This window comes from Nothoprocta perdicaria, unplaced genomic scaffold (assembly GCF_003342845.1).
Source record: "Nothoprocta perdicaria isolate Ctin4 unplaced genomic scaffold, notPer1 scaffold_45, whole genome shotgun sequence".
NCBI lineage: Eukaryota > Metazoa > Chordata > Aves > Tinamiformes > Tinamidae > Nothoprocta > Nothoprocta perdicaria.
The window spans coordinates 2,178,255-2,201,927 of record NW_020455699.1 but is presented as its reverse complement, the minus strand read 5'-3'; the positions used below and the strand labels follow the sequence as shown (position 1 = coordinate 2,201,927).

At 38.1% G+C, this 23,673-nt stretch overlaps 1 protein-coding gene across 2 annotated transcripts in view; it reads right to left on the bottom strand.

Annotated features, from left to right (window-relative positions):
- Positions 1 to 23,673, bottom strand: part of MEGF10 (multiple EGF like domains 10) — a 95,117-nt gene that overhangs the window by 55,433 nt on the left and 16,011 nt on the right. For both annotated transcript variants that reach the window (XM_026046572.1, XM_026046573.1), the window contains exons 2-5: positions 14,452 to 14,584; positions 12,025 to 12,126; positions 10,549 to 10,649; positions 3,248 to 3,340 (exon numbers count right to left, since the gene is read on the bottom strand). In XM_026046572.1, the coding sequence (XP_025902357.1) occupies positions 3,248 to 3,340; positions 10,549 to 10,649; positions 12,025 to 12,126; positions 14,452 to 14,567 (412 nt within the window). In that variant the 5' untranslated portion in view covers positions 14,568 to 14,584. The remainder of the gene's footprint in view (positions 1 to 3,247; positions 3,341 to 10,548; positions 10,650 to 12,024; positions 12,127 to 14,451; positions 14,585 to 23,673) is intronic.

Genomic DNA, 23,673 nt, shown 5'->3' with positions numbered 1-23,673 from the left:
CTGTTCACTTGTTTGTCATTGATCTGTATATCATGTTCAGTCAATAAATCTATGTTAGAAAAACTTACGCCACCTGAATGTCATCTCTTCAACTAGAACAGAAGTGTTTTGTAAGTGAACAATACCTCACTCCAAGTAGTGCCTCTTTGTATCAGCACCTCCTTCATCAYGTCCCACTGAATTTCCCTGCAGGCAAACACTATCTAACACAATATTAGTACTTTGCTCGAAAACAAACAAGAACTGGTGAAAAAATATATTTCCTATAGAAAACATTCCCCAAAGTAACACTGTATAACGAGCCAAACTCTGAGGACACCACCCAGGTTTTACTCATAGAAAAATGCATCCATTTGTATTTTCACCTTGGGTAGGAGGTTAGGTTTTCAAAAAGTCAGAACATGACATGGGGAAAAGGATTATGAGTTAGCCTAGAAATAAACACTGAATGAGGACAGCCTCAGTGAATGAGGCACTGATACATTCAGTACYCAAATGTTTATCCCTCTGTCTCTAAATTGAAAGCAGGCACTGATCCAGGCTGTTAGGAAGTGGATAAAACTCATCACACAAAGGACGTAATCGTTGCCACAAAAGGAAATAAATGAAAGTCTTCCAAAAAGTTTAGTCCCCAGAAAGATTATCAGACCATATCACACTGTGGTAACACTGGCAGATGCAAGGAAGAAAACTGTTTGTGCAGCTTTTGCTGTACAATACAGTAATTTAGTCCAYGCAACCACTCCATCCTTTCTAGAAAGAACATCACAGTGCTTCGGAAGTGCTTGTCTGCAACTATCACCCAGAAAGCCACAATCGTACAGAGGTTATGGTATATGTTTTTTTTTTAAAAAAAAAAAAAGAAGTTAAAGCTGGCAGAGAACTGAGAAACAACTGTTAAAACCAAGCTCAGGTGGTAGGATTGGGCTGRTGGATTGATGTATATAATAGGTCTAATTTTGCTCACACACTTGTAGATGAAATTTCTACATATGGCCAATAATCCTGATTGAGAAAAGGCARTATTTGGTGAGTATTCAGTACCGCAGCTTCACTAAAAGCTTAGTGCTTACATAGTACAACTGCTTCCAATGTGTTTGAGGCCACAAAAATGAACTAACTTAAATTAAATCAGAGAGTTTGCCTAACATCTTTAAGACTTTGAGGAGAATCTCTTCCTTTCAGTCTCAACATTTTCTTTGGTCATCAGTAACCATTAAGTGCCTTTTGAAGACACTGGCTTGCAGTATATTGCAAAGAAAGAATCTTTGTTCTTTCTATATTTTTGAGTCAGGCAATGAAGTGTTGATATGACTTGTATCATTAGAGTATGACGATTTTCATGGATTTTGTAGAAAGAATAATTTGTTAGGTCAACAAAACTACTCGTTTTATTGATAAAAATCTATTGTTGAAAATAAAAAATCGATTTTGTCTCAGTATTCTGTTTACTAAATTTAATCAAGTGGTAAATGGAGAAAATATAAGAAAAACAGGGAAAGAGTTTATCTCCTACGTAGGGCAGGCAGTGATAAAAGTCAGCTCTAGAAGTAAAGCTATTATTCCTTCTTTTCAGTATTTTCCCCTGCTTTCTGATTTCATTGCCACTGCAGTTCTCACACACAGGAGAAAAATCACAYACAGAAGGCAACAAAGAGCACTGCCCAAATTCAGCAGGACCAAAATGCAGCGAAGTAACATCTTATGCAAGATTTGCCTGAATGAAAGTGAGACAAATTCTGAAATGAATCTCACTATAAGAAGTATTTTACCTCATCAGTTTGTCTCCCTTCTCCTCAGACTAGACCAGTAATCTGCCACAACTCTCTGCAGTTCAAGGTAGCTCTAATGGCATGCAGAACCTTTTAGAGAGCCACAAAACTCTCAGGAGATGATACTGCTCAAAGGCACACGAACAAAGGCTCTTTCAGTGTTGGCCTGTTGCACACACACTTCAGAAAATATTTCAGCTATTGAGGTTGCTGGGACAAGCAGTCAAAGGCAGTGAACTGAGGAAGAAGCACAGAAAAGTGCTGCACATGTGTTGAAAATGAGCTGTAATTTGTAGGTGAGGGAAACAGACTAGAAATCCTGCGAGAGGATGGTTTATTCCCAAAGAAAGGTTAAGAGATTTCTGTCCTATATAAAATGCCCTATCAAGGAGCTCAGAACTGGAGATCTCAATATATAACAATATCTCCTCATTTTATGCTGTACAATAAGACATCTTCTATATATTTGGAGGAATTCAATTCATAAGGCTTTCAGAGGTAAAGGTAACATGCAATTTGCACTGATGGTATTCAGCACGCTTGATTAAGACCATTCTTAGAGTAGCATTGCAGTACCCACACTTGCAGTTCCTCACATCAAGCAATAGTTGCTGCTTCTTTAGGACAATGTATAAAAATAATCACATTTAAGTACACAAAGGCCATCTGCTACCATATTTTGATGTGGCAAGTTCACCTTCACGTACTTCATTAATACTTCCCCACTTTTCAATTACTTGGAGATTCCACAATAAGCTCCCTAAACAAGGGACTGCTTCCATAAGAAAGAAGTTAAAAAGGCATTATATTAAAATATATATATTTTTTCTATCTTGTATTAAGCAGAAAAACAACTGAAACTGAAAAGTGTACTATAAAACAAAACTGAAAGAAGGAATAACTAATGCATTATAATGAAAAAAAATATATACAGTATTATTACAACTGTTATTTCAGGACTTCACTCTGTCTTTTCGCTGTTCTGCATTGCTCTGGTATCCTGTATGTAATGCCTCAGTCTTTGCTTTTTTTCAGCCTGATCATTGACTGGCTTGTGAGCAACTACAGACATAGGCCATCATGGAAGACCCCAAGCCATCCCTTCCTATCATGCCATGGGGTTATAAAAAAGCCTTTGCTTTTGTCATTTAAACACAGCCTTTTACCATCATCTTTTGTGCACAGAGGAAAAAAAAGAGATAACTACAGTTCAAATGTATTTTATATTTTCCAGATATTAAGTTTCGTATTATCAGGCATGTTTCTGAGCACAATAAAAAGCTCTCCATTTTTAGCGTTGGCACGTGATGTGCTTTTAAGCAAGGGAGGAAGAATCAGATGATACAGAGTAATCCGATAACTCAGACCAAGCCCCTTGACTTGTAGCCTGAGCAAAGGATGGAAAGGATCTGCCCAACGGGGAGAACAGGAGCAGAAAAGGAGRGCAAGATGGGCGGAAGCAGGTGAGAACTTACCACTGGAGCAGTTGGGTCCTCCCCAGCCAGGCTCACACTGACAGGTGTTTGGAGCAATGCAACGACCATGGACACATTTATCAGCACAGTGAGCTGTCAAAGACAGAAATAAAATTAATAAAATAAGCTCCTCTTCCTAGGAAAATCAGGTCCAAGCTAATGTTTTCAGACTATTTGCTCAAGTATCTTTTAAAAGCAAAATAAATATATTAATGTTTGATGGTTTGCTTCAAAATACACTGGCTGACTTCCATGCCTTTCACTTTCCCAATTCTGAATGTTCCAACTAAAATGATGTTGTGAAACTACATATTTTTGCATTTAAACAAAGAGAATATAGCATACATTCAAAGCCAATAGTTGAGTCACCAAATAATATAGGTTGGAAGGAACTCTTGCACAAAGCCAAAAAGAGTTAGTTCTGTATCCAAAATCAAGGGGTTCTGTCTCTCTCTCTGACTCACAGTACACCAGCATTTCCATATTGATTTTTGTGAATGGTTGCCCAGTTCAGATAAACACAACAAAACAGTAATGATAATGAAGGTTAGGCATAGAATATAATACTTATGAATCACTGCAACCTTTATTCTAAGTGCTAAGTAAACTGTCTTGAAATTTTTAATTGGAATTTTTATCACTATTTTCAAGGATACGTTTTTGTAATGATGATTAAACTTATTTTAAAATAAGGCGTATATTTGAAACTCCAAGGAAAATATGAAATACAGCTGTAACTAAATCAGAATGCAATACAATGACACAGAAGAATTCACATCTAGTCACAGTTTGTTGACATCATATTCATCAGTAAACTGCCACAAATTTGCAAAATATATAGCAGTAATTTTTTTTTTATCAAATCCAAAGAACAATCATATTTTAAAAATATGCTCAGGATGAGGATATAATCAGAAACCAGGAAACCTTGTGACAAGAATCTGATCAGTATGCCAGAGAAAGGGAGCTGAATAATTCTGAAAAACAGAAGGTTGGTCTGCAAATGAAATATAATGGAGTTAAATATGTTTTGGTTGTTCTGGATCTATTGAAAATGCCCTACAGTAAYTAGGAAAAACATTTTCAAAGTTTCCTCTGACTTTTTTTAATGAAACACAATGAGTCAGGATGGGTGTCTTTATATATTATGTGGCCCAGAAAAASGAAAGCCTCATGAATCATATGTATTGCTAAAACCTACACCTACTTTGGGTCCAGACTGTTAACCACATGTTGTTACACTCTTTATTTCCTTCTCAATTTTTACTTCTAAGAACCTAGATTTCAGCAGTGCATTAAAGTTATCTTTGTCTGAAACCAACAGTGAGAATACTTATTTTAAACAGCACACAGTATAAAATACTAATGCAAAACTATTTCATTGTCCTCTATTTATTTATTATGAAAAGAATCCATTTAAATAATGCAGCACCATTTTCCATTAGTGCTACAACTAGACATGAATTATTTGCATCTTTAAAAAATCTTGCCTAATAAATGCTGCCTTGGGCGCTAAAATGTCCCGTAAGCCAATGTCTTATAAAATGTTCTCTGTAAGGGGTGAGATAGCACAAGGTAGCAGTGCACACACGTGTTTTTGTGCATGTACACGTGTAAATAACTTAGTGAATACTGACAGCGTGGATTCAAATTCTTGAGCACTGAGACTAAGCACAGAAAAGCTACACCCCATAGCAGATTTTGTGACATAAGAAGAAATACAAAAACAAAAATGTGTAAAACAGGCTTTTTCTTAGACGGTTTTAGCTCTGTAAGGCTGTACACGCACAGCACTTGACAAAAGGAACAAAAAAGAAGAAATGTGAAATAGACAAAATCTGAGGGCAGCAACTGAAAATAGATATATTTTTAGTTTAGACACACTAAGTTACATCAATATTAGCTTCATTTATGTCAATTAAGTAGTGTTTCAGTTTCCACTGTAGTCCAACTCATGATCCTCACTACTAGTCTCTGCATTTACTCTATGAATAATAAGTTTAACTTGCATATTTGTTTTTACAACCTATTTTCCTTTTTTCTTGTGTGTCTTATTATTTCCTTCAAATCCTTCTCTAAAATTTTGCCTCATCAAACTTGCAGGTTGATACTTTAGTGGATCACATCTTTTGCTTTTCTAAAAAATCAACAGGTACATTTGCTGTCCTTTGCTCACAGAGCACCAGGCAATCRAAGCATCCTCTGCTAGCTCACCTGCATATCCCTGTTCCAGCCCCTTTGGCACAGGGTAGGAGGGTCTCCAGTCCTCAACTGAGGTGCAAGACACCCAAGATCTGTGTCTGTCCCAGCTGCAGTAATTGGTGCTTTGTAACTGACCGAAGGCAAGTGCCCTGCTAATGCATGTTACTCACCCAAAACATGGGCACCACGGCAAGCGCTCACCAGGAGTGCCGCAATGTAGGATCTTCACGAGCACCTTCGCAGACAGGGTGCAGCTCCGACCCTTCTGTCAGGCACGGCTCACATGGCTCGCATCAGTATCAATGGAAAGGAGCTTAGGAAAGGCTGCAGCTCAACAGCCCATTTAGGAAAAGCTGCAGCTCAAGCACCTCCTCAGGGGTCTTGCACTGCACGTGCAGCATGAGAGCAGCGCGCTCCTCCATCCCTGCAGCCCTGYGGTGCAGCCCACACGTCCTGCAAGGCTTCCACTCCCCAGATACAGTGTGCACCATCAGCAAAACCCCATCACACTTGAAATTTCTGAATGCCATTTTATGAATCTGAGCTCTGTGGTTAAAAAAGTGATATGGAGTTGCTCGATCATAAGCCACTACAAATGACATTTGGACAGCTGTGCATAGATAGAGCTCAGGTTGAAAGGAGATCTGCAGTAGCAGATTTTGGAAAGGGATGGGATTTTTTATTTTTAATGAAAGCTTATGCATGCCTTCTTACAGCTTTTTTTTTTTTTTTTTTTTTCGTTTTTTTTTCCAGTCAAAAACAATTAACACAACTAAAGGCTTGAAATATGTTGCCCATAATTATCCATATGAGTAAATGACCAGGGGAATTAACTACATTTCCATAATTAGAATTTCTGCTTTAAGCAAACAAATCACACCACTGAATGAGCTAAAACCTGAAATCCCCTATTAAATAATAGCCTTATCAACTTTAGAGAGAATTCCTATCAGAGAGAACTGAGTAATCAAGCGGGGTCTGCTTTTGGATTGTACATAAATCTCCATTTTACTTCCTTCAGTTAAATGACGTCCAACAAAGGAAATCACTCTGTGCATATGTGTTTTGTATTCCTTCTAATACTATACTACACTACTATTTTGATACTTAGACTCTTCAAAAAGAGTAATTTGCAGAGGTTTATCATGTTGGGGAGGGGAAAAAAGTTTCTATAACTGTTGAAATATTCCACATTTTGTGAAGGAGATTCATCATAGGAATAGAAAAGACTTCACCTGCATATGCTACAAGAGTTAACTTTAACTTTTAAAATAAAATATTCACCAAATATTACATCTATTAAAATATATTATATGTATAAAAATATAACACCAAATATTCATCCTTTTTCATGCAAAATAAACTTTGCCTATCTTTAAAACTCAGTAAGAATGTGTATTTTCACATATAACACATTTCACATTTTTCACTTCTGTATTGCATGTGAGACTATATCTATCGGTTAATCATTTTGTTCTATGCATTGATGACWTATTTTAGAGAGTGATATTCAGTCATGCATTAAGACATTAATAATTAAAACATTATTTTCCGTTCTATGTCTAGGAACAATTCACACACATTCCTGTACCACAGAAAAGGCTTCACATGTACAATAGGTGTAATACATCATTTTAAGGTATTCTTGCACAGCTTTCATTTAACTAAAGAAAGAAAGAAGTGAGATGGGATCCTACAATCCCCATAAATATCTCAACCTAAATACAAGCCRTCGTATTATCTCTCTACTCAGTACCTGTTTCTGATACTACTTATGCCAATGTTACTACTTGCCTGTCCATTTCTCAGCTAAAAGGTATGAAAATTCATTCAAGGATATTAGTGATATTTGTACTTTGAGAGGCTGGTTGTTCATACTGTATTGTATTGAATTTACTGTATATAATACTAGTCCTAAYTAGTATTTCAATTACGAAATTACATATTTTCATTCACCACCACTTGCTTTGAAGTCTTGTGGTCCTCCAAAATCACCTGCCAACAGAATTTTCTAATTGACCTTCCTAAATTTAGGAGCCAAATTAACATACAAATCAAATGCAAAACATCAACAGCACCATACATGTTTTATGCTTTTTCCCTACAAAAGCATTCTACACAATCCTTAAGAAGAGAGGAATTCACACGGCAGGAAAAACAAACCCACCTAATGGAAATACTTCACGTACTGAGAAGCAGCAGTGACAAAAGAAGGTATCGACAACACTACAAATYGATCTTATTCCCTTTTATCTTTGAGCATAAAAATAAGGTATGTACATGTGTACCTTTTTCAATAAGATTCTCATTTTCTTTTTGAGGCACCTTTTGCATTAGCTTTTTGCCAGTGATATTTCTGCTAAGAKGATCTAGAAGACTCCTTCTCATAATATTATGCCTCACAGGTTGATCTCCATTGATAGCGGCATCCTGCTTATTTTCCATTTACATAAATTGCATGAATAATATCACCACAGTGTATGCTGGCATCATCTACTCTAGTATGCACAAGATCATTATGAAAAAAAGAAAAAAAAAAAAGCTGGCTGAAACAGCAAAAGCCTCAAGTATTTACCTTACTGTATTAATTACTGAGTTCCTCCCATGCTGTGAATCCTCAGCYGCAGCTAAAGACCAAGAGGACAGAGGGCATCTCAGTGCCCTCTGGGTGACTCATTACAGAATCCAATGAATGCCATGTTAGGTCCATGGACAGGACCTAACTGGATAATCTTTATTTTTATATAAATTCAAATGCTTCAAGGTCTCATTTTAAAAAAAGCCATTCTTGTGGTATTATAAATTACACAGAAAGGCAGAGAATATAAGCCTCGAATATCTGGCATCTTTTTATGCAGTATCAGCAAAAATTAATAAATCCAAAGTAATCTGAATTTATTATATTCCTTGTGATAGTTATTTATATAAAATATAATATTCATATAGACTTTTGCATCATTTATAATACTCTGAGTGTTACTGTATTATACAGAATTAATGCACTATATGTTACATCTATGTAAAAGCTATATTCATGTAAGAGGCTCAATCATAGCATTTCTTATTAGTTACTTTCTAGACTTTAATAAATAAAAATAAAATAAAATAATACAATAATTCACATGTAGTATATAATGACTCCATTATATAATCCTATGTACTATGTAGATAAAATCAATATAGCTGGAATTCAGTTATTATTTCTATGCATGCTAATAAAAAAGCTGCTAACCTTATTTCAGATCAACCCATTTAAAAACTGTTTTTARAAATCATGCAGAAATATACYTTAAAWTRAAGATTTTATTTGAAATACCAGGAAGTGCTATATGGTGAAAATATACAGAAAATATACATCCTGAATAGGGGAATCCTGTGATGTCTTATGACATTCACAAGGCATRATTTTGCCAGATGTAAATAAATCCTATAAGCCATTTCCAGGATGCACCTCACAATATCAGGAACTATACCGTCGAACACGTTAATAAACTAATTTGCATTTGTACTGAATAATAAACAATGTACCAACTGATGCCTATTTTCATGCACCATTTCTTGGTAAAGACAGGCAGAAAACTCATCTACTGCACTGCTTTTGCCTAAAACTGAGCTGAAAATTGCAGTGATAATGACACATCTCTTGTTATCCGTTATTTTGCAAAATATTTTATTTCCAAAGTATGATGCTGCACAACTATCACCGTAACAACTGGGGACACAATAAAGTAATGAATGTAACTTTGTTTTTCTTACCCTTAATTCACTTTAAAAAAAAAAAAAGAAAGAAAAAGAAAGAAAAAAGACAAGGAGCACACATGCTGTTGCTCTCCCCAAAAGCTGCTCTCGTCATTCTTTTTCACCAAGCTGGGCTTGTTCAGGAACAAGCAGCAAGTCCTGAGAACAGCCCCTTCAATACAGAGGCTACTGCACTCACTTCGTGGCTCTGATAAGGCCCCACATTTTCAACAAAATTCAATTACTATCTCAGTTCCTCTTCATAAAGKTTCCAACACCATTTTTAAGTCTTGCAACTAGAACAGCTGAAGCAAAAAACATGAGAGGATACAGCTGTTTTTGCCTGCAATGCATGTACATTCTGTCCATGCAAATTAATAAAGCTATATGCACAGGTCAATATAGCAAATCACAGTTGCAGACACAAAATCTATCTCTGATGAGCCTAACTATTCAAGAAAAATACAGGGAGAGGAGTCTTGTGCACAGACTTGTGGAACGTGATAGCTGCACACATTTGCATTCCCAGGAACAAGGCATATTTAGAAATTTGAAATTCTAGTGAATTGATTTCCTTCAAGGATAAGCTGCACTGCACAACTGCTCCCCTATCATCAGCTCCCTGCTGTCACCCCTGCCCACTCGAGCAACCAGTAACCCACCCACTGCACAGCACCAAACTGCCTTTCCGTGGGGCTACATTAAACTCCTTTCAACATACTTTAAGRTCTCTGGATTAACATATCCACAGGTTTCGTTCCGCCTTTCTCCTATACCCTTGGACTAAAAGGATTTAAGGACCAGGCCTTTCTAGCTTGTGCAAGGCCATACACAAGGGGGGAGCAGCCCAAGACACTAGCCATCCCAGAGCACAGCTATTCCTCTTCCAGACTCCAGGAAGGCTGGACATGGAGGGATGGAGCACCCGAAAGGACAGCGCTGCCRTCCAGCAACTGTTAAAGCCACTGCACCCACAGGACAAACTGAACAGGGACATTGACCTGGAGCCCTGTGAGGAGAAAACCCCCTTATTTCCCTTTTGCTCTTGCAGTCTTGCACTTAATACTTACTTATTGTGCTGGAAAATACATGAGTGCTGGTGCCGTCTGAGGTGAAACATGCCATCTGATCATTAGCAAGAATCACATCAAATTTAGTTACCTAGACATCTGAGGTCCAATTATCCTGTCATTTGCATGTGCACAACACCAATTGACTTCAATGAGCATTGCACGTGCACCGCTGATGGGATAATTGATCCCCTGGTAACTCGGCTCCCACAGGTCTTCCCGGGAAAAGGAGTCAAACCAGCATTGTGATAAACGTACAGAATTTCAAAGCAAAAAAGAAACTACACTTACGGACACACATTTCCCTGCTTTCATAAAATCCAGGACAGCACTGGGATTTGCGTCTGTACATTGTTTTTTCACCATGTCTGTAGGCAGTACGGTAACTGATTCTGAAAAAAAAAGACGGAATGGTTGTTACATAATTTATACTGTTTGGAAAGTTAGCAACTCACATTTTTACTCATTTAGGATGTGTATGTTAGAAAATGTGTATTATGAAAAGGACAGCAAAACCTCCAAATCTTCAAGAAATCGAAAGACCTTGCTTTATTTATTGCTGAGATCTCAGCAATTTCTTCTGGAAATTCTGCCTTGGAAGCCCTATTTCCATGGGGTGTCAGACAGCAGTAAAAAAAAGGTAAAAAAAWTTGGGTATTTAACCAGCACACAAACTGGACTGCTGTCATCACTAGCATTATCATCCCCCATGGGGCATCTTTTAGCTATCAGCACCCCCCATGGAGATTAAAGGCTGTCAATACCAATTAGTCTGCTAGATCATTACAGGTATCAATTAACAAAGAAATGACCTTTGGGGACCATCTTCATGAAGACTGCAGAACAGTGGTGAGTAGCACACAGAAGGCAGAGAAATCCTGACATAAGAACAGCAAGGGACTACACGAAGTATTGCTGCTTTCTGCTATAAGGAAACGTTGCTAGAACCAGGCTTTCCTCCACACTGTCCCCCTCTGCTTTTCACTACGACCTCGAATCCCTTCCCCAGTCTCTTCGGGCTGCTGACTACACATTGCACACAGCAGCAAACACATCCTCTCAATACCTCAGCAAATTTGAGCTCTCAGCAAAGAGCACGCATCTAAGTGGCACCATATGCTAAAAAATAAAAATAAATAAATAAAAAASTATAATCTCTCTTTGAACTCAGTATCTGCTTTTCACATTCTATCCACACTGAGCTGTTTCCTCTCAGCTGCTCTGCCCCAGGGAACCTTTCCCACTTCTGATCATTCACACTTACGGGCATATTCCCCTGAGGAAAATGGCTTTTACAGCTGTCTAAGCCAGTTTTGAATCATTCACTCCTTGCTTACCTTTCACAATGCACAACAGGGAGTTTCCTTTGGCAAATCTTTTACTTTTCTACCAAATATGGCATACTTTCCCCAGAATATATAGTTCTGAACAGCAAGACAGAGAGATGCCTCATAGAATATACCTGACTATGCACTCTTTGCCAGATCTGGGGGGCATTTATTATAGTGTATTCAATTTTTTCCTAATCTGTTATTTTTCTGTTAGCACTCCATAGGATGATGCACCCTGACCTGCCAATAAACATGTGTGATACTGCTTGGCCTACACAAATGCATTTTCCAGTTATCACAGAGCATAATAGTTAGATCAATTAGTCATTACAGCTAAAATACTAATATACTATATACTATAGTGATTTTAACATATAAAACCTCTGCAAATGCTTCCTGTATCAGTAGCTTTGCAGTATTGATAATTATACATTACCTGTGTCGTGTGCACTTAAACCAGTTTAGGATGTCAGTACAGCTGGTGTAGTAAATTTGGTCAAAAGGATGTGGATATGACTCTTGCACTGTGACCGAATAACTGGYGAGAGAAAAAAGAGCAGACAGATTACTGAGCAAATCTTTTTCAGTCTGATTACAGTTAGTGTTTTACACATTCCTGGAAAGCAGCTGCAGTTAGAAGCGATATCAAGTCACATATTTAAGCATAATTTTTTTAATCAAGCCAGAGATGCCCATATTAACAGCATGCATAACATAAGAGACTAATATAAAGATTTTTGCTTCCTAAGGTGAGGAGTCTGCTAAGAATGTGATCCTGTGCTCAGAAGCAAAGCTGTAAAGCAATCACAAAGGGTCTACTGGAGTCTGTACTACCAAAGTACTAGTTAGGAGCCACAGAAATTGTTTTTTTCTACTAATACTATTGCACAAAACTGAAAATTTTCACTGGATTTTCTGAGAAATTTCTTCTAAAAACTCTATCTATATCCACAGCAAAATCTCTCAGTTCTGGAAAACTGTGTCACTGTACTGAACTGAGTGCTTAAAGAGAAATACATAAAAGTAATAATTCTTGAAACCCAAGGAATTATGCCACACAGCAGTCTATTCAGCAATCAGAAATCTTAAAGCATTGAGTCTGTACTTCTTGTTCAGTTGGTAATTTTTTAATGGAGATTTTTTTCCCAGCAATACTATACTGAACTAACATTATTTTCTCACTAAGTTACAAGCATAATGTTGTAAAAATACATATATGCTTGGGAACCTAAAAGCTGCAGAGTAGTAGGTAAGGCAAAAGGCACAGAGCTCTGTTACAAAAGAGAAAAATATTGAATTATCCTAGAAAACTGTAAGCAGACAGTTTGYGCTGGCAGCACTCAGGCCTTGATTGCATAATGGGGTTAGCAAATAGGGGAATGCACAGTACATTTCTTCTCCAGGACACATTCCCAGGACCAGTCAAAACACTTGCTAATTATAACCCCCATCTGGCTTTCGATTACAGTGTCTCTGACCTCTTAGCACCTATTACAGGGTAGCAGCCACAACCTTGTCTTGCTACCGTCATCACCTGCGCTGAGAGAAAACACGTCCAGACTGGCCTGTCCTAAGGGCTCAAAACTTACTCCCTGCCTTCCCTGTGCCCATATAAAGGCAAGCAAGGCTAATGCAGCAGCTGTCAGCCCAGGGAAATGCTTGTGGTGCTTGCCGAGGCTCTGTGCTTTTCCCTTTGGCGAGGGCCTGCTCGTCTCCGTGCCGCAATCACACTTCATTCCCAAGGACTGTTTTATTCGTGGGTGGGCTCCTTTATTTATTGCAGCTTCCCTCAAACATGCTTTTATATATAAAGACGGTAAACACGAGATATACAGAGCTAGGRAAAGCATTCAATAATATCCTAGACTTTTGCCTGATTATATATAGCATTAGGCAAGTAAAGAGCAACATGTTTAGCAGGGTAACTGCTAGATGCTCGTGCTTTTGTATATGGCAAATTCTAAACAAAGGTATGGGCAGAGACTCCAAATGTTTCCTGTGAAGCTCAAAGAGATTGCTGAGGAAAATCTTTAATTGCTTTTTTATGTACACAGACTTCATTTWAAAAAAAAAGAGCTTCATCTTTCTTTGCAAAGATACAGTGACAACTGCTGTGGCTCAGGAGCACTCTCAGTGTTTAAACACAAAATATTATTACCCCGAAATCAGGGAACATATGCAAGTCCTCAAATGAACAGTTAGCCTGTCTCAAGGACCAGCTGATCAGTTATGGGCATAATTAAGCAATAATAACAAGACCACAAGGCATAGTTTCCTTATTATAATCTTTACACATGAAAAGAAGTACAACAAATGCTTACGGTTTAATATTCCCTATCTATTGTGCACATTTGAGTTGCAATTAACGTGAAAWCGGGTGAAGGACCAGACTAACTAGACTGATGAATGTATAGCAGTATATTATAAATTTCTGAATCTCATCAAAAAATTAAAAAACAAATCTTAATTTAGATTCAGGGAACGTTGAAAAGGAAAGAATCAGCATAATCAAATTTGGCCAAACTCCAATATGACTAATTATATTCTGCATATATAAAAGTCTTCTTTTCATTTAAATTGGAAGCTCCTATTTTTATTCACTGCTTGTCTCTGGACAGTTCGGTAATGTAATGTTGCTGGTGTCACCATAAAGGTTTTTTTCATTGTACCCCTACCATGAAGACAGCTGCATTTCAGCACTGGGTGAATAAGTTTTTAGAGCTTATTTTGCTGATGTAGTAATGCAATATATTATTCCCAGTTCATCATTTAACCCCAAGCCCKAAATCATTTGAAATGCATTAACTGAGACAGAACAAGATAATCAGACTTGTATCACCTCCTTTCTAAAAGAAAGCATTACCTTTCCCAGTGGCTACACACATTCGGATCCTCAAGATTCAGAGATAAAGTTGTCCCCATCCAATGGTACAGAAGCACAGCAGGGAAGCCGAAGAAGCAGTTCAAAGGAAGAACCATCTTTTCAAAAAGGTGATCTAGAAATAATAATAATAATAATAATAATAATAATAATAATAATAATAATAATAATAATAATAATAATAGTACATTGCTGGTATCCTACAAATGAAAAAGGAGCTGAAACTCCCAGTTCGTTAAACCAGGAATCCTAGACGAGATGACATAAAGCAACAGGTACTTCATGAGTGCACCAAGGCTGCCGAGCAGAAGCCTCTTGAATTTTGGGTGTCCTTTTTTTTTCTCCTAAATGGCAAGGTAGTGAACACACAATGCTTCTGGAGACACTGCTGTCCCACTGAAGTGCAGGCAGACAGGCCCAGTCCATATGGTGCTGGCTTGTCCATACTGAACAAGAGGCTCCAGCTTAAAATACTGGCTGGTGCTGGCTCCAGACACCGGTGGGACCTGCGCTGGCACAGGCTGGATGCAGACAGGAATCAAGGTTGGGGGCACACAAGCACCAGGAGAACAAAAAGTAATATACAAATGAGACACAGGAAGGATCAAAATGGTTTTTTAAGGAAACCTACAACTGAAATCACATGGACACTTGAATACTCAGCCCTCTGAGATACTGAACAGCACCTTCAGCAGGAGCAAAGTGTGCTCAAGACTCGCAAAAAGCAGTACAGCACCTTTAAGTGACTTCCTTGTAATTCTCATGCAAGCCAGTTAATCGGGGAAAGGACTGAAATGACTTTGCTTTAAAATGTTAGCAGAAAGAACTGTGCTGCATTCTGTATTGTTCTTGCTCTTTTTAAGCTGAACTCCCAATAGTTTGCATAAATACCCCCTCCTGTGCCAGTTGTACAATTACCAAATAGAATAATCATTCTGCTCATCAGAACATTTATTATAATAGCATAAAACCCAAAAGGCTATCCTAATGCTTTGACTAGGCTTCTCTCCTTTTTTTTTTTTTTTTTTAAGAAAATGATTTTAATTTGCATTCTGAAATGCTTTTAATCTAACCTGCTGTCAATCCATGAAATACCAGAATGAACACTGGTAAAGGATATTTTTTTCTAACAACGTAAGCTATACTACTTTCCTCTCAATGAGCATCTAACCCTACAGATTTTAACACTACACAGCTTCTGAGATAAACAAAAAAAAATCTGTTATCATTGAAATTATTTTGTAGTAAATAATAAATTTCTAATAAATTGTTTATTTTGAAGTAAAACAAATATTTTAACACATTAATTGAAATACAAATTTCTTATTTCAAATGWTATGAAACAGAATAAAGCAACACACATAAACAGCTTATTTTAAGAGAAGAAAGTTGACTGTATGATGAGAAAGCAGTTTAAATAGTCTTACTTTTCAGTACCTTCTTAAGAAGTCAATATTTAAAAAAATCACAAAAAGAAAATATAATATTTAAAATAGCTGAGGGCTTTGCTAAAAGAAATGGTTAAGAAAACAGAGATGATCCCATTTTGCTAAATCCCTCTCGGGGCTGCTGCTCTTCAGGGCTGCTGAAAAACATTTCATGCTCTGTAAGCGTCGTAACTGTCTCTCTGCACGTACAAGGGACAGAACAGTAGTCAAAGTGCAGTTGTTTAAAAAGGAATTAAAGCAGCTGTATTTTCAGTGAATAATTTGAGCAAAGTGATGATTTCCCTCATTAAAAAGCGTCATTTTGATTATATGCAGACAGTAAGCTATATTCTCCTATTTTATTTTAACTTCAGTAACTTTCCTTCTGGATATATTTAACAGAACTTAAAATGAAAAAAAATAAAAAAGGATCATTTGCATGAACCCCCTAGTGTAAAACTTGATTGCATTCCAGATCTTTTGCTTAATTATTAAGGAAAATCAAAACAGAAAATCAGTACAACTGATTAGCATTGCTAAAGTGTTTATATTAGCAATAAAAAACATGGATGACTCATTTAACTCTTGCCTTCTACATTTTGCACCCAAATACCCTGTTCAAAGATTCAGTTATCGTATCATATATTGCTTAAAGTATTCCTCACAAAAATAAATCATTATCTTCACTGTCCACATTTTTATAATATATGTGGTTTCAGTACTGAAATGCTCTCACAGCATACAGCTTTTGCATGTTAAAAAAATGTTATTAGGAGACATAGGAGGGAGTAAATAGTCAAAGTTAGAGCAGAAGGCTGATCTGACCTGCAAGATATGGTGTAATTTCTGTCTCTGATGCAGTGAGCACACAAAGCTTTCTTCTGTGAATGGCACAACTGACCTCAATGAAAGAGAACTTCAAAGAGACAAATGGCTCCCCAATGCTCTCTGCTATCCAGCAACATGCCTACGTATAAACATGAAATGTTTCCTGGTGCGCTTAAAACAGCAAAATTGCAAAACTGCCGGCTCGGACTACAGTGACAAGGCCTTGTTTAAATCCAAAACATATTTTAAAATCACTCTGATCACTAAGAGTCTGTGCAACTCTTTCTGTTCAAGTGAAGTCTTTGACTCGGTGACAACCTTGAATCACAAATTAATTTAACCCAGTCTAAGGCATTTTTCCTGCCAGGTCTGCTTTTTCTTCCACTAAACAGAATCAGTATGTCTTGGGAGAAAGCTAAAATCTTATTGCCCCTTCACAAGTCAGATTAGGAGTAGTGGAGGCAAACAATTGAGGTTGCCAAGGCACATGGTGCCTCGCACTAGAGCAGGGCATTTAAGGCAGGAACTGTGCAAAGTGAGGCTGAGGTCTGGTTAATTCACAAATTTCTTCATTTCCACAGACTGGAGCTAGGCCCATGGTTTCCAAATATAACAGGAAAGTTGTACAGCTGCATGGAGCCGCAGTAGATTACTCCCCTACATTTATGTAATCTAATTAAAGAAATTTAGTTCACGATATGTTTATTAAATCAAATGGAGGTGTTAACAGTGATCAGTAACAGTCATATTAAGACATTCAGCTGACAACCACAAGGCACGTTGTAATTACTAACAAATATATATACTAACAAGTATAACAGGTGCATAAATATCCCCAAATCACTCCTAGAAATTACTGGTACTCCTGTAAATGATGGGAGCAAACACATAAAYCAAATTTTTCTCTCTAGGAAGTGGAGGAAGCGCCTGTAAGTGCACTATATAAATACAGGCCATTAACATTACACATTATCTGACATTTGTCTGACATTTGTAGGAGTTTACTCTTCACCTATCAATAGCATTGATAGTTTTTGAACGCTCTTTATTTTGATGTTTTTTCAGAGTCCAAAACTCAAAGAAGGGAGGGGGAAAAAAGGAAAAAAAAAAAGAAAACAACAAAAAAAGCTTTTCCTCTATGTACTGGAGTACTGAAAACTGAGACACAATTTCAAATTAATCTTTCAGCACTGCCAGAAGTGGGCCAGAAGCACAGCTTGGCACACACAGTTTTTCCTCTGTAGCTTATGCTCTCTCTTAGCAAAATGTAAATACTGGTGGGATTGGGGAGTGAGGGAAGATAAAACAATGCAAAACATAAAAGTAAAGGTTGCTCAAGGCTCTGAGGAAATACTTTATGGTCAGCAAAACCAAGTACTGCTGGTGAATTAAGCAGGATTAGACCTGCATGAGCAGCAGAGAATAGACACATAACATGACATAAAGGACCCAAGACCAAGGGAAATGCTGATGTAGCTTTTCTATTCCTGTTGCAAAAGCAGTTTTATCACTGCAACATAAAACATGCAGCAGAAACATGCTATTTAGTTAAAAGAGGAACTTCAGATTTGCACAATCTTTTTGTAGTCTGCCATTGTAACCTTAATTCTGCAGTGACATGGCACAGGTATTTCAATTTCTATATGGCTATAATACCATGGGTTGTTATTAATTACATTTACAGTGCACTATGCTGGAGTCCCCCTTGCAGGTCTCTTCTACCCTCAYGACCTCCAAAACAGGGACACAAAACGACTCAGAGATTGCTACCAGTCAAAGGACATGATGGTTCCAGATGAGATACCAGCTTTTTGAACCGTGTAAGGATGTTCTCTTTAGGAATTCCTTGGTTCTTCTTTTCACTTCCTACTTAGTGTTTTTTAGAACATTATACGGCTTTCACTTCTGAGGTTGAACTCCTTTAGCAGGGGCACTGCTTGTTTATAAAATCGTCTTTAAACTTCTCGTGCCAGACAAAAGGAAAATTTGAACCTGACCTAATCTTGTCAATGATGATTAGTCTCATGTTAACTTCTGACTATGAAAAAAACAATTGCTTTTATTGATTACATTAGAGAATTAATGGTGAAGAGCAGGCGGGTTTTTTCCTCTGGAAATTACCAAGTCAGCTTGACACTGTGTCACATGAATTCTCTCTCATAAAACTCATAGGAATTAACCTGAATAGCAACGTTGGCACACAGACCTTAGACAGGACAAAGAACTATAAACAAGGCAAATGTAAATAACCAGTAATATGATCAGGTTAAAAAGCAGTCCTCCTGCAGGAGGCCAAAAATCAGCATTACAGTCAGATTTATWGAGCAGCTTTATCAATGACCTGTAGAAAAATCACCGTTAAATTCACAAATGATATTAAGCTGAGCAGCACATCCGTTATTATCAGAAGACACAAAGGCAAAAGCAACAAAACTACATACAAAGTGCTTTTCTTTTTAAAATGAAAGGCTAGAGAATAATCTAGAACACAGACACTTAATAGAAGAAAGAAATCTGGAAAGTATCAATGTTTAGAGAGACCTGGCAGGAAAATTGACTACAAATTACTTATGCATCTTCAAAACAATCTAGCAGCTAAAATCTGTTCTTTACTTGAGCATGAGAGGCATCCTACCACAGGACAAAGAAGTACTGGTACTTCTGGCTACAGCCCTTAGAAGAGAAGACAAATGCTATATCGTGGGCAGTTTCAGGAAAATGAGAGCAAACTGGTGGGAACTCAGGATGGACAAGCAGAATGGTTTTATTTGAGAAGCAGGTCACACGTGGAAGTATGAGCCGAGCATATCAAAGCAGGAGGGACAGGGCATGTCCTGACAAGAGATATTACAAAGAGCCATCCTCCAGAAGAGGTGATTGGTCTTTTCCTGGGCCATCCAAATATATCACTTAAAAAGCATCTCCAGSTAAGGGCTCAAAACAGAGTATAACTCACCTGGCAAAACTGAGACACTTCGCTAGACAGAAAATGTCAAATTAACCCTGTTAGATTGTGCTCTTTTACTTACAAATCCTACTGCTTATCTAAACATGCAATGACAGGCAATATGCCTTTAGGAAATGACAACTGAACCTTGCTTACTGAATTTGTGAAATATATGACAAGCCATAAAACATACTAATCTAGTCAGAGAAACCTCCACCACAAAACAGCAGTAATCAACAGTAATAAGTCAACAGCAGTAGAGTGGTAATCTCCTTATTTCAAACACTAACACACAAAGCAGCAACTCCTCCAGGTTTCCACCTCACATATGATCAGTCTTCTACCAAGTATTTTCAGATTGGAAATCCACCTGTATATGGCAGCCAATTATGCCAGTTTAAAAAAAATCTAGGCCTGCAATACAAGGCCATATCCTCTCTCAGATGCTCAAATGCAGGTTTGTAATGGAAACGATTGKTTTTTTTCCAGCTGTTCTTACATGGTTGTATCTCAAACTTGAGATCTTCATACAATGCTACTTTATTTTTTCGCTAAGCACCATATTATTAAAAAAATTGAAACAATAATGAATTGTAGTTTTCTTCTAGATTAAATATTGCAGATTATTTTTCTGTTTAATTAGCATCACTTGCTAAGTAAACAAGGCTTATGTAATCACAGTGTTTGCATATGTGCATATGAACCCTCACATCCAGTAAATTCCATATCTATAGGATATTTCACATAACCCTGACAGAAAAAGAAATTTTGAAACCATTAATCCCCCAATAACCCACAAATCTGTAGGAGACAGATTGGTTACACAGGTCATGAAAATAGCTCTTCTGGAAGCTATGACATCAAGGTATTTTAAGTAATAAKAGCATTTCACAGGTGGCATATTCATGCCGTTCCTTCTAAAAATAAAAATAGTAATTGTTATTTTATCCTAGGCATGATTTTATCCTTAAGGTTCTACTTAAACATGAAAACTTTCCGGTGGAAGCCTGGAGAGTTCGGCAGGTGTCACACAACACAGTGTTTCACAAGAAGTGTTAAATAACTTCTCCTACCGCAATTATAAAGACATTTCCATATCCATAACGAAATCAGGTAAGTGCAGAGGCAGGAGCCTTTCAGAGCAGGCCAGCCTTGCACTGGCATTGCCGCCGTGTGCCACAACATGGTCACGGGTGGCTGGTTCCCTGCAGCCCTGCACACCTCAGCACCGTGCCGTGATGGAGACCAGGAACACAGCACTGACCCAACACCACCACAAACTGTGTCACTATCTTCCACAGCATCTCGTCTTGCTGCAAAAGACTGAATGAGAGCCTGTAACATCCTCTGGCCTGCTGAGAAGCGAGGCTCTCTTTGGTACACAAAATTCACTCGGTCCTATGCAACACACAGCAAGAGTTTCCATAGGCAGGGAGCCAGCAGGGATGATAAACTCGTTTATCAATCCCTGCTCCTCCCTCCGATCAGTATTAAAAGGAGAAGGAAGGCAAGTTCAGTGGGAGTCAAGCCTGAATGGGGCAGGGAGGCACGGCAAAGACAAGCGCCAGCGTGCCAGGCCCTTTGCAGATGGACTCATTATTATTCCTCTGGGGCAGGCTGCCAAACATCGCAAGTATGGGGTCACTCCACTGCCCACTAAATCAGTGCTCTGTTCAGATACAACGAGAAATTCTCAGGCAGACAAGAAGCAGTGGTCTTGAGAATACCAACTGCTGACAGCAAAAGCTACCTATGGCATATGGAACGGTGCACATAAAGACTATTCACGTGGGGAAGCCTACRGGGTTAGTGGTAAACAGATGAATCTTTTGCCCAACTTTGCTGTCCACTTAGCTTCTACCCAGATTAAAAGTTACCAAATAAAGACAGCTAAAGCCGTCTAGAATCCAAACTAACTTATCTGAAAAGAACACTTTCAGAAGATGAAATGCCAACTAGAATAGAGTCTGATATATCTTCTTTAGCACAAGAAACATTAAGTGAACCATATAAAATCATGTCAAGTAAATATATTTATTACCCATTTCTGATCTGGGGATTATGGGGAAAAAAAAGGTTATTTGAACGTCTAGTGCTCTGACTAAAAGAAAAAAAAATCCTCAAGATACTCAGTGTTTCTTTACCCTGAGCTAAATAATGAAAGAAGAACATACGTGATTGCACAAAGAAGTTACACATGTCATGAGGAGGAACAAGCAAGACAAAAAAGCTCCTAAAGAGAATTTATAATTAACTGTTGTTGTACATCCTGAACCAGAGAACAGATCAGTGAAAACCTCCACAGGCTGTCTCAGGGCCAAATTCCTAGGTCGCGGCAGTCTGGAGCCTGACGGGAAAACTTGGAATCCAGAGCAGGTTCCTTCCTCCTCATATGATTAAAAAGCACACAGCAAAGCTGGTGTTAGAAAGGCGACCCTTAGTAGTCATATCTTACTTTTTGTAAAGTTTGGGCAGATTTTCAGAGATCGAACTACCTGTCTGAGAGTACAGTATTTTTGCTTGCCCAAAACAACTTTATTTTTTATTTAGCACGTGGTAACAGCATATTAACCCACCATCCCCACAGGCATGTGCTGCCCTACCCACCGTGCAGACCTCTGAGCTCCTTCTCCTCCCTATGCCAGCCCCTCTTTCCAGAGCCTCCCCGTGCCTTTCCAGAGCTTCCCCTGCCGCAGTCACTCCCGGCCCCATTTCTGGAAGAAAACTAAGAAGGGACATAGGGCAAGGGGCAGTTTGGGATGAACTAGGGCTGGCTGGGACAAAGCTACCACTGCCACAAGCTGCACGCATGGCTGTGTGGAGCCCAGAGCTTCCAGCCTGTGCACACACAGCACCTCTCAGCACCGGGCAGCTTGTCCAGGGAGGCTTTTCACACCCAAAATCCTCCTCCTCCTTTTATCATCAAATAACACCTCTATCAGTATGTTTTGGGTTTACTTTAACATGCGAGGGCCTTGTGCAACGAATCATAGACACTTTCAAACCACCTCCTTTGCTGGAGGTAGGAAGAAAAGCTGGTAAGTAATGCACTGAAATGCTCAGAGGCTGCTTGGATTGCTAAAAAAGATGGCAGAGTTAATTAACTTTTTACCCTAATCTTTGAAAATTGAAGTCTCTAACAAAGCACGGTTCTCAGAATTTGTAGGAGATGCCTGATCTCAATCATGAAACCAGGAATTAACTGGAATAACAATTTTTTGTTTAGTGCCTTCTGTGCAAATGAAATTTGCTTGGATGATTTACGAAGTTAAGTGTTGTGAAACWTTGTTAGCAACGATTTTTTTCACAAATTATAACAATTTATTAGCAATTAGAAAGTATAAACAGCTGRTAGTGTCACGTGTGCTTTATTTATTTACTTACTTATTTTTAAAATGAAGTCCAGAGAAATAATGTCACAAGTGTGAGGAACTGCAGACTGATGTATTTTGTCAGTGATAAGGTAGCCTGGGCCTGCTAAGAGGAAGACTGATGTAAGATGGAAATGTATGTGGAGAGAGAGAACATGTGGAAGGAAAAAAACAGAGGAGTATTTCTGAAAAAGAGTTAAGAACAAGAAAAAAAAAATTGAAAGTGGGAGGACACATTTGAAATAGGTACAGAAATGAAGAGGAAGCTACAGGAATTGTCTGAGTCCTGTGATTATATTCCTTTGTACAATGGTAGAAAACTGGAAGTGATATATTGCCTATACAGCTGGTACTTAAGGTGATAGAAATAATACTCAAACAACTACAGTCCAGAGAAGATGAAACCAAAAATGAGTATTCCTGCACAAATGGAAGCCAAAGAATCTGCAGTTAGGCAGCCACAGGATTGTCCCAGGCAAATGGTCAGCAACCACACAGTTTTCACAGTYGCATCCACAATATCCCTTTCCCATATTTGCTTTTGTGAAGGGTATCCTCAGATCTCTGTTTATTTTAATTTGATTAAAGGGTTGTGCTAAAAGTCGGATACAGCATTTTTTWAAAGTTGTTA